Raw genomic sequence first — 13565 nt, 5'->3', positions numbered from 1 at the left:
TAAAATCAAATTTATTTCAATAAATGCTTTTGGAATAAAAAAAATCTATCTAAAGATAGTTTTCTATTTAAGATACACTAATAATTTCGTTTACTCAGCATGGAATGGAGCTTAGTTACGTAGCACGAGGCTCTGTATATTCTGCAATATTTAAATTTTTGGGGCAAACTCATTCAATGAATCCAAGCTCTGCCAGCTGAGATAACATGCACTGCGTTGATGCATTCACGCAATTTCACAGTAAGAGATACAATCATAAAACAAAGTTCAGGAATATTGCTTTATCCCAATTGTTTTGCAAATCTAGGTACACTACAAACTGTATGATTGTTTGAAGAGAAAGGCATCTGCGCCACCAGACTCTAAGTGTGAGGAGGGAGGACAAGCAGTAAAAAAGGAAGTGAAACCTTCTAAGCAGCTTATAAATATAATATTCGTCCCATTAAAGCGAATGGGACTGCCGTTGAAATCGAGTGGATTTAAATCAAGCCTTTTTATTAGCGATTTAAATTGTGATTTAAATTGAGTTGACTTAAATCAAATCCACTGTGCAAATTTGCAAGCAAGGACTGCCCTGTTCATCACTGGAACTTTTGTAAAATTTAGCTTCTCCAAGGCTCAATTTTAGCTTCTCTGCACCAATATCTAGGGTTCAAATCTTTGCATCGTGCTGTTGTTAGTTTTGGGAGGCATTGAGGCCAAAATGCAAGATTAATTAAACATCCCTAAATACACACAGCTATTAGGGACACAGTGGCTCAGTGGCTAAGACGCCGAGCTTGTCGATCAGAAAGGTTGGCAGTTCGGCAGTTCGAATCCCTAGCGCCACGTAACAGAGTGAGCTCCCGTGACTTGTCCCAGCTTCTGCCAACTTGGCAGTTCGAAAGCACATAAAAAATGCAAGTAGAAAAATAGGGACCACCTTTGGTGGGAAGGGACCAGCATTCCATGCGCTTTCGGGGTTGAATCATGCCGGCCACATGACCACGGAGACGTCTTCGGACGGTGCTGGCTCTTCGGCTTTGAAAAAGAGATGAACACCTCCCCCTAGAGTTGGGAATGACTAGCATATATGTGCGAGGGGAATCTTTGCCTTTGTCCCTGCAAAGGGACAGAAGGTGGAATTTCTCCTTGGAGATCTACAGTTGCAAAAATCTTGAATTTTGTTTCACTTCCAAGAGCAGAAAGAGAGACTTTTAAATACACAGCTACGTTTTTGCTTGGATTGGGGTGAGGAAGTGTCCCCCGAATTTCGTTAATCCTTTTCAATTAATCAGGGTCAATATGAATATGCACGTTTGCTTCAAAGGTATTCATTTTATAGCTAGGGGATGTTTCATATTAATTAATTTATCTCCTTTCTTTCTATGGCGTTTAGGATTCGAACTTATTCACAACAGAGCAATATTAGTACACCTATGTACGTCTCCTGGCTTTGTCAAATCAAACTAATTTAGATTAATTAAAACTCTTTTTAACGTTGCAAAAGGGCAGAAATGTTGATGGGCACAGGACACCAGCCCGCTGGGACCCCAAATGGGGAACACCCCACCCGGAGCAACGCCAGTCCCACCTCTTCAAATCCGTTGTACTGCTCACAATTCGGACAATCCCAGCAATTGCGATTCCCATATGGCACCACGGTGTCCTGGTTACAAAACCAGCAGTTGACCGTCGTGTGGGTGGGCTTCGGCCTGTGGGTTGGGGGGAGAGCGGGAAGCAGGAACGAGAAATCAAGAGCCATTAAAAAAAAAGATAGATGGACAATTGGTCCCCAACTTTGGACAATTCTGACCCTGTTTCCCCGAAAATAAGACCTCCCTGGATAATAAACCCAATCGGGCTTTTGAGCGCATGCGCTAAAATAAGCCCTCCCCAAAAAGTAGCAGCCAATGAGGTGACCATGCTTGCCGCCTCCTGCACCTCACAAATAATAAGACCTCCCCAAAAATAAGGCCAAGCGCTTATTTTTGGGGGTCAAAAGAAAATAAGATAATCATATTTTCAGGGGAACATGGTACCGTATTTTTTGAATTATAAGAGGCACCTGACTATAAGACGCATCTAAATTTAGAAGAGGAAAACAACAACAAAAAAGGTTTTTGGCCTCCACGTGCCACATTTTCAGCCCTTTTTGGGGACTTTTTTCCGGCCCTTTTCCGGTCTTTTTTCTACCCATTTTCGAGGCTTTTTTGGCCTATTTTTGAGGCTTTTGTTTGGCCCATTTTCAAGGCTTTTTTTTGGGGGGGGGGGGAAAATGGCCCGGAAAAAGCCTCAAAAACGACCTGAAAAAAGCCTAAAAAACAGGCCAAAAAAGCCTCGAAAACACCCCCCCAAATGCCCCGAAAATAGGCGCTCAGAGGCCCCAAAATGGCCGTCGGGTGGGCGGGGCTTCAGCAATATTCAGTCTATAAGACACACAGACATTTTCACCCCTTTTGGGGAGACATAATTTTGCATCATATAGTCCAAAAAATACAGTAGTTGTTTCTCCAGCTTCACACCCATATTTTAAATCACAATGTTTGCACAAAGAAGGGGTATGCCACGGTCCTTCCGTTGGGGTTGGGTCTCACAAGCAGGGCCCAATCCCTATTTTGTTCATGTCCCACCCCTTAAACTGGACTCCATTTTAACCTATGGGACCCATCGCCCACCACAGGTTGAACCTTTTGCTCCAAAAATGGCACAAAGGCATCCTGGAAGGCCCGTTGGCTGGAGAGGATGGAGAGAAGCCATGTGCTGGTTGCTTAGTAACCCTGCCACTTCCTGCCTGCTTCAGAAGAAGCTGTGGTTTTTTTTTGCTGGTTGCCTAGTAACCCTGCCACTTCCTGCCTGCTTCTTCAGAAGGGGTTTCCGTTGCCGGGCAACGGAAGCATCTTGGGGTCACCTAGCAACGGTGTCATTAGGCTGGTCCAACAGGCAGCACCCCTCCCCACCCCAATATAAGAAGTTTTTCTTCCTACTGTCTGCCCAAAAGCGTAAAATAAGATAAAATAATAACATATAAAATAAAATAAAAATAAAATATATAATAAAATAGGAAGCCATTTTTCCCCCTTTCTGGATTAGACTGAGGGAGAAGAGAAAAAAAGAGATGTCTGGGGAGGGACCCACCCCACAAATAAAAATCTAATATGAACACTTGTGCATCGCATGTGACCAGCTGCTAGGACTAATTAGAGGGGAGGGGGATGTGGCAGCCCAATTCCCCCCCCCCTGAAAATTGCAGAACTGGCATCCAGCTATGGGGAAGCCTATTTCCCCTAGAGACCAGGATTGGATGTCAGCACCTGTTGGATGTCTGCCTAACAGGCGGCACAGCAAATGGCAGAGAGGAGAGATTCCACAGCATCTGGACACCTGTTCCCATGTGGCTCTGCCCCAAGGGGTGTCTCCTGCTTCCTTGATGATCCCCAACAGGCTTTCATAGTATTTATAAAGCCTCTATTCTCTAGCTTGGCTGCTTTATGAAAGCAGGGGACTACAAAACCCTCAGTGCTTGGGGTTGAGGGTTTGAGAATCAAGGGATTTGCAGAGGAAGGCTACCGCAGAACAGCTACATCCTAAAAAGTGATTTTTTTTAAAAAAAAAAAACCCACTTGCTTTAAAAATCAATTTAAACTTTTCATTAACTTTCCATTAAATTGACAAAATCGACACTATTTTAAAAAAAATTATAAATAGAAAGAGCAACATATTCAATATCCATAAAGACGGTGTGTTGGATGGTTACAATTCCTTTGAACAAAAATACTCCACATCTTAATAGTGCTGATATTCTCTAGCACTAATCTTAAAGTAACAGTGCTTTTCCTTCATTATATTAATACATATTCATTATTAATACTGGAATTAACTTACAACTTGCAGTAATCAACCGTGATGATAAAATTAATCTTTTATCTTAGAGTTTTAAAAGTTCTAACTCCTGCTTCTCTTATTTAACCATCAATGGAACAAATCCCATATCTTAAAATATTCAGTGTCTTTAGCCTATTCATTTCTGCACATTCTAAGATTCTAAAAAATTCTAAAAGATTCTAAAAATCCAAGCTATTTTTCATTAGGATGTTGCTCATCAGACTTTTAAAGTTTTTTTTTTTTGAAGACCCCTTTTCTTTCTCTCTGGAGAAAAACGAACCAATCCCAGCCAATTCCTATTTTGAAAATAAATTTATTTTTTTTAGCAACAGCCGACTCAGTTAGGGAAACTGTCAAATCATTTCTTTCTTTCTTTTTTTTATTTTTTAAACATACAAAAATTCCAGTTTCAATTGAACAGTGTATTGTCTGGGTGCTTACAACAATATTCATTACATTAGTATCAATTATAGGAATGTTAGTAACAGTAGTAATCTATTTATTTAACCAAGTTAACCTATCTTCGTTATATCACTGATACTTCAAGTCAAGTAATTTCTTTAAGGGTTAAATGAGCCAGTTGAGAATTATTTCATATTAGGCTGTTAGCTTGTCAGAAATACTTTCCCAAACCCATCAATAAAAAAAGAACATGTAAATATTAAAAGAACTTTAAATCTCTCATGAGAACACCTTGGCTGCATGTTTGAAATATCCTTCTATTTTGTACATAGGGTAAGTATTTCTTCCCAATTTTTTTTTAAAAATTTTTTTTATTTTATTTTAATATAAACAATCCATCTTCCATTAAACAGTGTGCCGTTTGGGTATAAATATTTTGTGCAATAGCAGTTAAAAATTACAATCATATTCGTTATTTAATCTATTCCTAGCTTAACACCAATACTTTAAATGTGTAATACTATAAAAATCCTCTTCTTGATTTATTTAACTCTATTTAACTATGTTGATTCTATGAATCCATTTTCTATATTTTACACATCTACTTCTAATTCTTATATTTATGCTCTAAACATTGATAAAATGATTCCCATATCGTATAATAATCAGTTTGTTCTTTCTCTTTAATTGCCAGTGTTAAATCTGTTCATTTCTGCACACTCTAATATTTTCCTAATCACATTCTCTGTGTTTCTGCCCAACTTTTAAATTGCAAATACAGAAAATAAAGGATCCTATCAAAGTTTAATGCATTTCCTTTTTATTGGAACCAATAAAACACATGAGAAATAATAGACAGATGAGCTGTCTTTTGAATAAGCGTAAACAGCCAGATAAATTAGTCTTTTTTCCAAGCTAAGCCCTAGCAGTTCTCTGTTCTTTAAAAAGTAGAAGGAAAATGTTATTAATTCTTTGCAGTGCGCTAATGAACTGGGTATTTGATAGACAGGTGTCTCAGAAATAGCCAATTGTTCCTGAAAGAATTTTTGGCAGCATCTCTATACGAGTACCAACCAACTGCTAATATAAACTGGAAATCCCTCAACTTCTGCTCGCAAGTAATCCTTGTCTTAACAACCACAACTGAACTCAAAGTTTACATTGCTGAGCAGGACAATTGTTAAGTGAGATTTGCCCCATTTTATGACCTTTCTTGCGTGCTGCAGTTAAGTAAGCAATCAGAACAGAGCTGGAAGGGACCTTAGAGGTCTTCTAGTCCAGCCGGCTGCTCAAGCAGGAGACCCTGCACCATTTCAGACGGGTGGCTATCCAGTCCCTTCTTCAAAACCTTCAGGGATGGAAGCACCCACAAATTCTGGTGGCAAGCTGTTCCACTGGTTAATTGTCCTCTCTGTTAGGAAGTTTCTTAATTTCTGTCTTCAATCTTCTTAGTTGCTCTTCTCTGCACTTTTTCCAAAGTCTCCACATCTTTTTTTCTAATCTGATGATCAAAACTGGATGCAGAATTTATAAAATGGTAGTAATACTTCCCGTGATTTTGATTCTACGCCTCTGTTTATAATAGGCAAGAATAAGGATTGTATACCACTTTATAAGGCCACACTTGGAATAAGGCATTCAGTTTTGGTCGCCACGATGTAAAAAAGATGTTGAGACTCTAGAAAGAGTGCAGAGAAGAGCAACCAAGATGATTAGGGGACTGGAGGCTAAAACATTAAGAACAGTTGAAGAACTGGATATGGCTAGTTTAATGAAAAGGAGGACCAGGGGAGACATGATAGCAGTGTTCCAATATTGGAGAGGCTGCCACAAGGAAGAGGGAGTCAAGCTATTTTCCAAGGCACCTGAGGACAAGAAACAATGGATGGAAACTAAATCAAGGAGATAAGCAACTTAGAACTATAGAGAAATTTCCTGACAGTTAGAACAATTGATCAATTGAACAACTTGCCTCCATAAGTTGCGAATGCTCCAACACTGGAAGTCTTTAAGATGTTGGATAACTCTTTGTCTGAAGTGGTGTAGGGTTTCCTGCCTAAGCATGGGCTTGGACTAGAAGACCTCCAAGGTCCCTTCCAACTCTGTTTTTCTGTTCTATTCTGTATTAACATTTTTGGCTGTCGCTGCACATGGCTGGCTCATGTTTAATTGATTGTCCCTCTCACAATTACTGTTGTTGAGTTGTTTTCGCCTTGCAGTGGTTAACTCCGTCACACAGCTGTTCCGTGAATCTTGACTTGGTTTGTGAGAAAATTGCAAAACGCAACCGTCATTCACTACTTGGAAGTTGCTAAATGTCCAAATTTTGATCACATGACCAAGGGGACGCTGCAGTGGTTATATGTGTGAAAAATGGTCTTAAGTCACTTTTTTCAGTGTTGTTGTAACCTCTGAATGGTCACTACATGAATAGTCCAGGACTACCCCATTTTCTAAAACTGAGGTAGATCCAAACCCATGTAGCACAAGCACAGTACCCTCGGAGGTCAACCGTTGCACCCCTATATTTCCAGTTTCTTGGAGAAATCCATAGCAGTAGTAATCTATCGCCTTAGTGCAAAAGGATGTTTTTGGTTTTTTTTTTAAGGTTCCTATCCAAAACCAATTAAATTTGGTTTTGTATTATTTATCCTGTTTTCAGAAGGGTGCAGAAAAAGGACATCTCTCATTTAGAAATTCAATTTGTCTGAAATGGTGTAGGGTTCCCTGCCTAAGCAGGGGGTTGGACTAGAAGACCTCCAAGGTTCCTTCCAACTCTGTTATTCTGTTGTCGTTAGTTGCGAAGTCGTGTCCGACCCATTGCGACCCCCATGGACAACGTTCCTCCAAGGCCTTCCTGTCCTCTACCATCCTCTGGAGTCCATTGAAGCTCACGCCGGCTGCTTCGGTGACTCCATCCAGCCACCTCATTCTCTGTCGTCCCCTTCTTCTTCTTTAGCCCTCCATCATTCCCAGCATGAGGCTCTTCTCCAGGGAGTCCTTCTTCCTTCTCATTAGGTGGCCAAAGGATTTGAGTTTCCTCTTCAGGATCTGGCCTTCTAAAGAGCAGTCAGGGTTGATCTCCTCTAGGACTGACCGACAGAATTATACACAATATTTTTCTTCTCTTTCCTAAATAGGCTTGATATTGTGACCAGGGAGTTGGTGGCAAAGGACCCATAATCCACAGCAGCTCCCTCCTGTTCTGGCTATAACTCCCTTAACTTCCCTGCAGTGGGGCTGGAGGAAGTGGCCTTCAGCCTGTGGGCTTAGCAGCTGTTGGGTTAAGAAGACAAGGAGTCCAGTGTCTTGAGTTTTCAACAGCATGGCTGGAAACCAGCCAGCTCATGTGGGTCTACATTGGGGCTTATTTGTGGGTGTTGGTTAGTTCTTCCAAAGAGGAGGGGACCTAAGGTGGAGCAAGGAAGGAAGGATGAATCTCATGACCCCGAGATGGATACTTCCTGTCTTCTACTGGAGCCCATTGAAGCTCACGCTGATTGCTTCGGTGACTCCATCCAGCCACTTCATTCTCTGCCGTCCCCTTCTTTTATTGCCCTCCATCGTTCCCAGCATGAGGCTCTTCTCCAGGGAGTCCTTCTTCCTTCTCATTAGGTGGCCAAAGTCTTTGAGTTTCCTCTTCAGGATTTAGGACCTTCTAAAGAGCAGCCAGGGTTGATCTCCTCTAGGACTGACCGGTTGGATGGCCTTGCAGTCCAAGGGACTCAATGCAGGAGTCTTCTTCTCCAGCACCAGAGTTCAAAGGCCTCCGTTCTTTGGCGCTCAGCCTTCCTTACGGTCCAACCTTCACAGCCATCCATTGCAACTGGGAAAACCATCGCCTTAACTATATGCATTTTTGTTGGCAGGGGGTTCTCTCTGCTTTTTAGGATGCTGCCTAGATTTGCCATAGCTTTCCTCCCCAGGAGCAAGCCTCTTTTAATTTCTTGGTTGCAGTCCCCATCTGCGGTGATCCTGGAGCCCAATTCTAATTGCCCAATTTCAGGCTAATGGATAGAAACAAAAATGCTTCTATAGGAAGAAAAAAAAAGACTTGCTTGAAATCTAGCATTTATCACATTCCAAAGAGAGAGCGTCAGCCTCGTTTGGCTTAACCCTTTCACAAAAATTGCTTCCCTTCCCATCCCCCAAATCTTCTCCCTTCTGAACTGACCATTTTTTTTGTTCCTCAAGCTAGGAAAATACTAATATTTTCCCGCAGGCCGTATTTTTTTCCTGTAAACTCCATCTCTGGTTGTTTTAAGCCACAATTGTGCCACAGATCTTGGCTCTGCTCGATGTTTTAATATTCTCTAGTGGAAATTCAGCACAGGTTGGTTCTCTGGTTATACCATTGTTCCAGTGGTGGGTTCCGGATTCCGTTGCAACCGGTACGCTGCGTACGGGGCCGGCTACCACCTTGAGACACCCAGGTGCGTAATTGGCCCAGTTACGTAAAAAAACGGTAAGGAACGGGGGCGGGCAGGTGAGCCAAACGAGCCACCGTTCCGGTACAGTGGCCGCTGCTCCCAGCTACCACCGGTCGGCTGTACCACCCAGTACCCACCACTGCATTGTTCCCAGCCAAGCGGGTTGGGGATGATGGGTCCTCCGATACTTAAGAGGAAGGAATATGTCGCATCTCTGGGTCCTTTTTTTAATATATGAAAACTGCTGAATAAATATTCGAAGGACTTTTGGCTGTTCAATCCCCTTGTAAAAATAAATCAAGTTCCCCCCCTTTTAAAAATCTCGAATCACTTAAAAAACGGAATAACTTTCAGAGCAAAAGCATTATTTTAATATTTTAACAGTACACTATATTATTATTTTAAAACATTGGATCTAATACAGGTTCATTTAGTGACCGTTCAAAGTTATAACGGCACCGAAAAAAAGTGACTTATGACCATTTTTCACCCTTACGACCGTTGCATCTCCTCCATTGGTCACGAGATTAAAATTCAGATGCTTGGCAAGTGATTCATATTTATGACGGTTGCAGCATCCTGGGGGTCACGTGATTCCTTTTTTGCGACCTTCTGACAAGCAAAGTCCACGGGAAAACCAGTTTCACTTAACAACCGGGTGACTCACTTAGCAATTGCAGTGATTCACCTAACAGCTGCGGCAAGAAAGTCCGTAAAACAGGGCAAAACTTGGTTAACAAATGTTTCACTTAGCAACAGAAATGTTCCGCTCAATCGCAGTCATAAAGTCGAGGATTATTGCAACTGCTTTTGTGTAACCGGATAAAGCTCGGGTCTGCCTTTGTGTGTCTTGTTTAATGTGATATGTCAATCCAGTAATAATAAATAAATAAATAATATAATAAATATAATACCTGCTGCCCTTGGATTTCCCTGTGGTCTCCTATCCCAAAAACCCGACGTGGCCTCTAAAGACCCAGCTTCAATAAAACAAAATCTGTAGCAAAGTTGTGTAGCATTGCCTTCGCACATGAACAATCTCGCATTAACCTCTGCTTCTCCAGGAATCTGGTTTCCGGGAAGTTGTGGCCATTTGGGGGTAAAACAAATTGGATGGCACAGCTCAACATTCTGATTTTCCTTACAAATATCACACACACACACCCCCGAAGGCAGGCCACCAATTCGCTAACTTATCCCAAAGGGATTCTTTCTGTAGCTTGGGTGTGTTTGGTATATGTGATATTCTCTTTCTCTCCCCCTACCTCTATCTACTGTATCTTATCTACCTACCTACCTACCTCTATCTACCATATCTACCAACTTATTTATCTATCTACCTTATCCATCTTATCTATCTACAGTATCTCTTAACTATCTATCATCTATGTACCTCTACCTCTATCTACTTCTACCTCTATCTACCTTATCTATCTATCATCTATCTATCTCTATCTACTGTATCTATCTACCTACCATATCTATCTATCTATCTATCTATCTATCTATCTATCTATCTATCTATCTATCTATCTTCCTTATCTGCCTGTCTATCTATCTACCTTTAGCTACTGTAGCTAACTATTTTATCTACTGTATTAACTATCTACCTTATCTTCTATCTACCTCTACCTTATCTATCTATCTACCTATCTATCTACCTCTACCTCCTGTATTTATCTACCATATCTACCTACCTACCTACCTACCTACCTTCTATCTATCATCTATCTATCTATCTATCTATCTATCTATCTATCTATCTATCATCTATCTATCTATCTATCTATCTATCTATCTATCTACCTACCTACCTACCTACCTACCTATCCATCCATCTATCATCTATCTACAATCTCTCTCTCTCTCTCATCTATCTATCTACAATATCTCTCTATCTCTCTATCTACAATACCTCTCTATCTACTCTAGCTACCCTACCTACCTACCTACCTACCTACCTACCTACCTAGGCCATTTCCTTTTCCAAGTTACTTTTAATTACCATGCACCGCAGCCAGGCACACACACAAACACACACAATTACTCAAATTATGCAAAGTTGAACCCGGAAGGGCTGCACTCCCATGTTCTCAAGGCACGTGGGCTGGCAGGCTGCATAACGCTCCCCAGAGCGAATTCTTCCCCCTCTAAAGACATCCCAACGTTCCCGCCTTTGGACTCACGGGAGGGAGGGGGCAACACCTCCAAGTACATCCCGGGGACTTTGCCCCCCATCTGCGAGACCCCCTCCCAAAAAAACTTTTTAAGCTCTTGACAAAGCGCGCGAAGTGGAGGCATGGGTGGGTGGGTAAAATCAAACGGGGAGGTTAAGACAGAGCGCCGAGTCTGCCCACCCCAACCCAGCCCACCCAAGTCGTAAGGAGACAAATCCGCCTCTGGGCCTCGTCGGGGGTCCCCCCCCCCTTTTTTTTTTGTCCCGATCGTGAGGGGAGGAAATATTATACAAAGCCCTGTGCTCGGCCTCCTCCTTACCTTCGCGCGATTTTATAAAGCAAGACTCCGCCGGCAGCGGCGGCGCACGCGGTCACGCCGAGGCCCCCGGCCAGGCCGCCGGAGTAAGCCGCCACCAAGGCGCCGACGTCTTCCATTGCGGGGCGGGGGGGAGAGCCGTGGGGTGCAGAGGAATGGAGAAGGGGATTTAAATAAAAAAAAAAAAAAGAGAAACGGAATATCAATCCGTCCCGGATGGATAAGGGGAAAAAAGCGGGGGGAGAAGGGGTCGCCGCCGCCGCTTCCTCCTTCTTCTTCCTCGTGCTGCGAAAAAAATAATAATGAAAAAAAAATCCCCGCGTGTCTCCGAAGCGCCGCGCCGATGGAACGTTGAGTTGCCTTTTTAGAACGTTCGGCGCCGCTTTGGAACGTTGACTCGCAGCTCTCTTCCCTCCCCGCGGGGGGTTAGAACGTCGGGCAGCCAATCGCGCGGCCGCCTGGGGGCGAACGTTCCAAGGGGGAAATCCAGCGGCGGCGGCGGCGGCTGGTTGGGATCAGCGGCGCCTTTTCCTCCTCCTTCCCTCGCGTTGACCTTCCGCGGCTCCGCCTCTTCCAGCGAGCCCGGATCCTCCTCCTGGGCATGGGTGGAGGGATCGAAGAGGGGATCCTACAGGGTTACACACGGTCCCCACCCTCCCATCCACCCACAGCGCGGGATCCGGGGAATCTTCCTTGGCGGGGATCGTCTGCTGGCCTCCCCGCGGCTTGTTTCTCAAGCCCCGCGACGTTCGCTCGAGATCTCCGCCGCTGCAGCCGGCGCGGTTCTTTTTTATAACAGAAGGCGGGGAGGGGGGGGGACTGTAAGGTGGGCGGCGGGGGAGGCTGAAGGGCCGCCTCGTGAAAGGGCAGCGTCGTGCCGGGAGCCGAGGGGAAGCGACTCCACCAACGCGCGAGGATTTTTTTTTAAAAAACAACCACCACCAAGGGCGAAGGGTCCACGCGGGGACGGAGACGTCGTGCTTTCAGCCACGGGGAACGGTCACGCTTTATTTAAAGCCGCCTCGGGCGTCATGAAGCGAAACGGTAGGTAGGTAGAAAGAAATTTGGAAAATAACGGGGTTCCTCCCCCCCCCATGATCGCCTTCAGTGCGAGATAGACAGACAGACAGACAAGGTAGGTAGGTAGATATAACGAGAGATAACGTAAATAAAGAAATATAACTAGATAGATAGATATAGATAGATAGATATTGGAAAATAACAGGGTTCCCCCTCCTAAGATCGCCTTCAGTGCTGATAGATAGATAGGTAGATAGATATAGATGTAGGTAGTAGGTGGATAGATAGATAGATAGATAGATAGATAGATAGATAGATAGATGATAGATAGATAGATAGAGATAGATAGATAAGGTAGATAGATAAGGTAGATAGATGGTGGGTAGATAGACAGGCAGACAGACAGACCAGTTAGGTATAGATAAGGATAGATGTGGATGGATGGTGATAGATAGACAGACAAGGTAGGTTTAAATAACAAGAGACAGATAGATATAGAAAGATCAAATCTTTCTTGATCCCTGTTCAGTCCCAATCTGGAATTTACACAGGTAGAAAATCGTGTGGTTTGGGAGCCCACCAGAGGTGTAACAGCAGTGTTCCAATATTTGATGGGCTGCCCCAAAGAAGAGGGGTGTGTCAACCTATTTTCCAAAGCACCTGAAGGCCAGACACAATGGATGGAAACTGATCAAGGAGAGATTCAACCTGGAAATAAGAGGAGAAATTTTCTGACTGTGAGAACAGAAGTTGCCTTCGGAAGTTGTGGGAACTTCATCCCCGGAGGCTTTTAAGAAGAGATTGGACTGTCATCTGTCAGAAATGGTGTAGGGTCTCCTGCTTGGGGGGGGGGGGGGGGTTGGACTAGATGACCTACAAAGTCCCTTCCAACTCGGTTAATCTGTATCTACCTGCCTCCTCTCTTTCATTAAGCGTTCATTCATTCTTCTTTATTATTTGTATTCTGCTTTTGTTTTTTATTTTTTTTACCAAACTCGAAGTGGCAAATATATCCCATGCATCTTCCTCCTTTTTTTCTTTTCCCCATAACACAGTTTCCCCACTTGGCACCAATATGAAAATAGCCTTTTGATTTCCTGGTAAAGCTTCAAGTCTCGGGGATCACTGCGTGGTCTCCGTTCTATTCCCAACACGATTTAACTTTGTTTAGCTTGTAAGCCCAAACAGAGGCTGCTCTCTGAAAAATTAAGTTTGCACAAGTCTCAAATCTGTAGTGTGTGTGTATGCGTGTATATATATGGTGGTGGGGCGAGAAGGGAATGCCTCTTCCTAAATTTCTCCATTTGGGCTAGAATTGTTACTAGTCCTCAGCGGTCTGTTTGAGATTCCATTTCA

General features: G+C 43.3%; 1 protein-coding gene across 1 annotated transcript in view; it reads right to left on the bottom strand.

The window, feature by feature from the left end:
• The window catches only part of TMEM201 (transmembrane protein 201), a 30864-nt gene extending 19537 nt beyond the window's left edge, over positions 1-11327 (bottom strand). Inside the window, exons 1-2 of the mRNA XM_032231878.1 lie at positions 11193-11327; positions 1574-1694 (exon numbers count right to left, since the gene is read on the bottom strand). Of these exons, the coding sequence (XP_032087769.1) occupies positions 1574-1694; positions 11193-11308 (237 nt within the window). The 5' untranslated portion in view covers positions 11309-11327. The remainder of the gene's footprint in view (positions 1-1573; positions 1695-11192) is intronic.
• Between the last annotated feature and the right edge of the window lie 2238 nt (positions 11328-13565).

This window comes from Thamnophis elegans, chromosome 15 (assembly GCF_009769535.1).
Source record: "Thamnophis elegans isolate rThaEle1 chromosome 15, rThaEle1.pri, whole genome shotgun sequence".
Lineage (NCBI taxonomy): Eukaryota > Metazoa > Chordata > Lepidosauria > Squamata > Colubridae > Thamnophis > Thamnophis elegans.
Note: the sequence above shows the minus strand (reverse complement) of the source record. Positions and strands in the feature narration are given on the sequence as shown.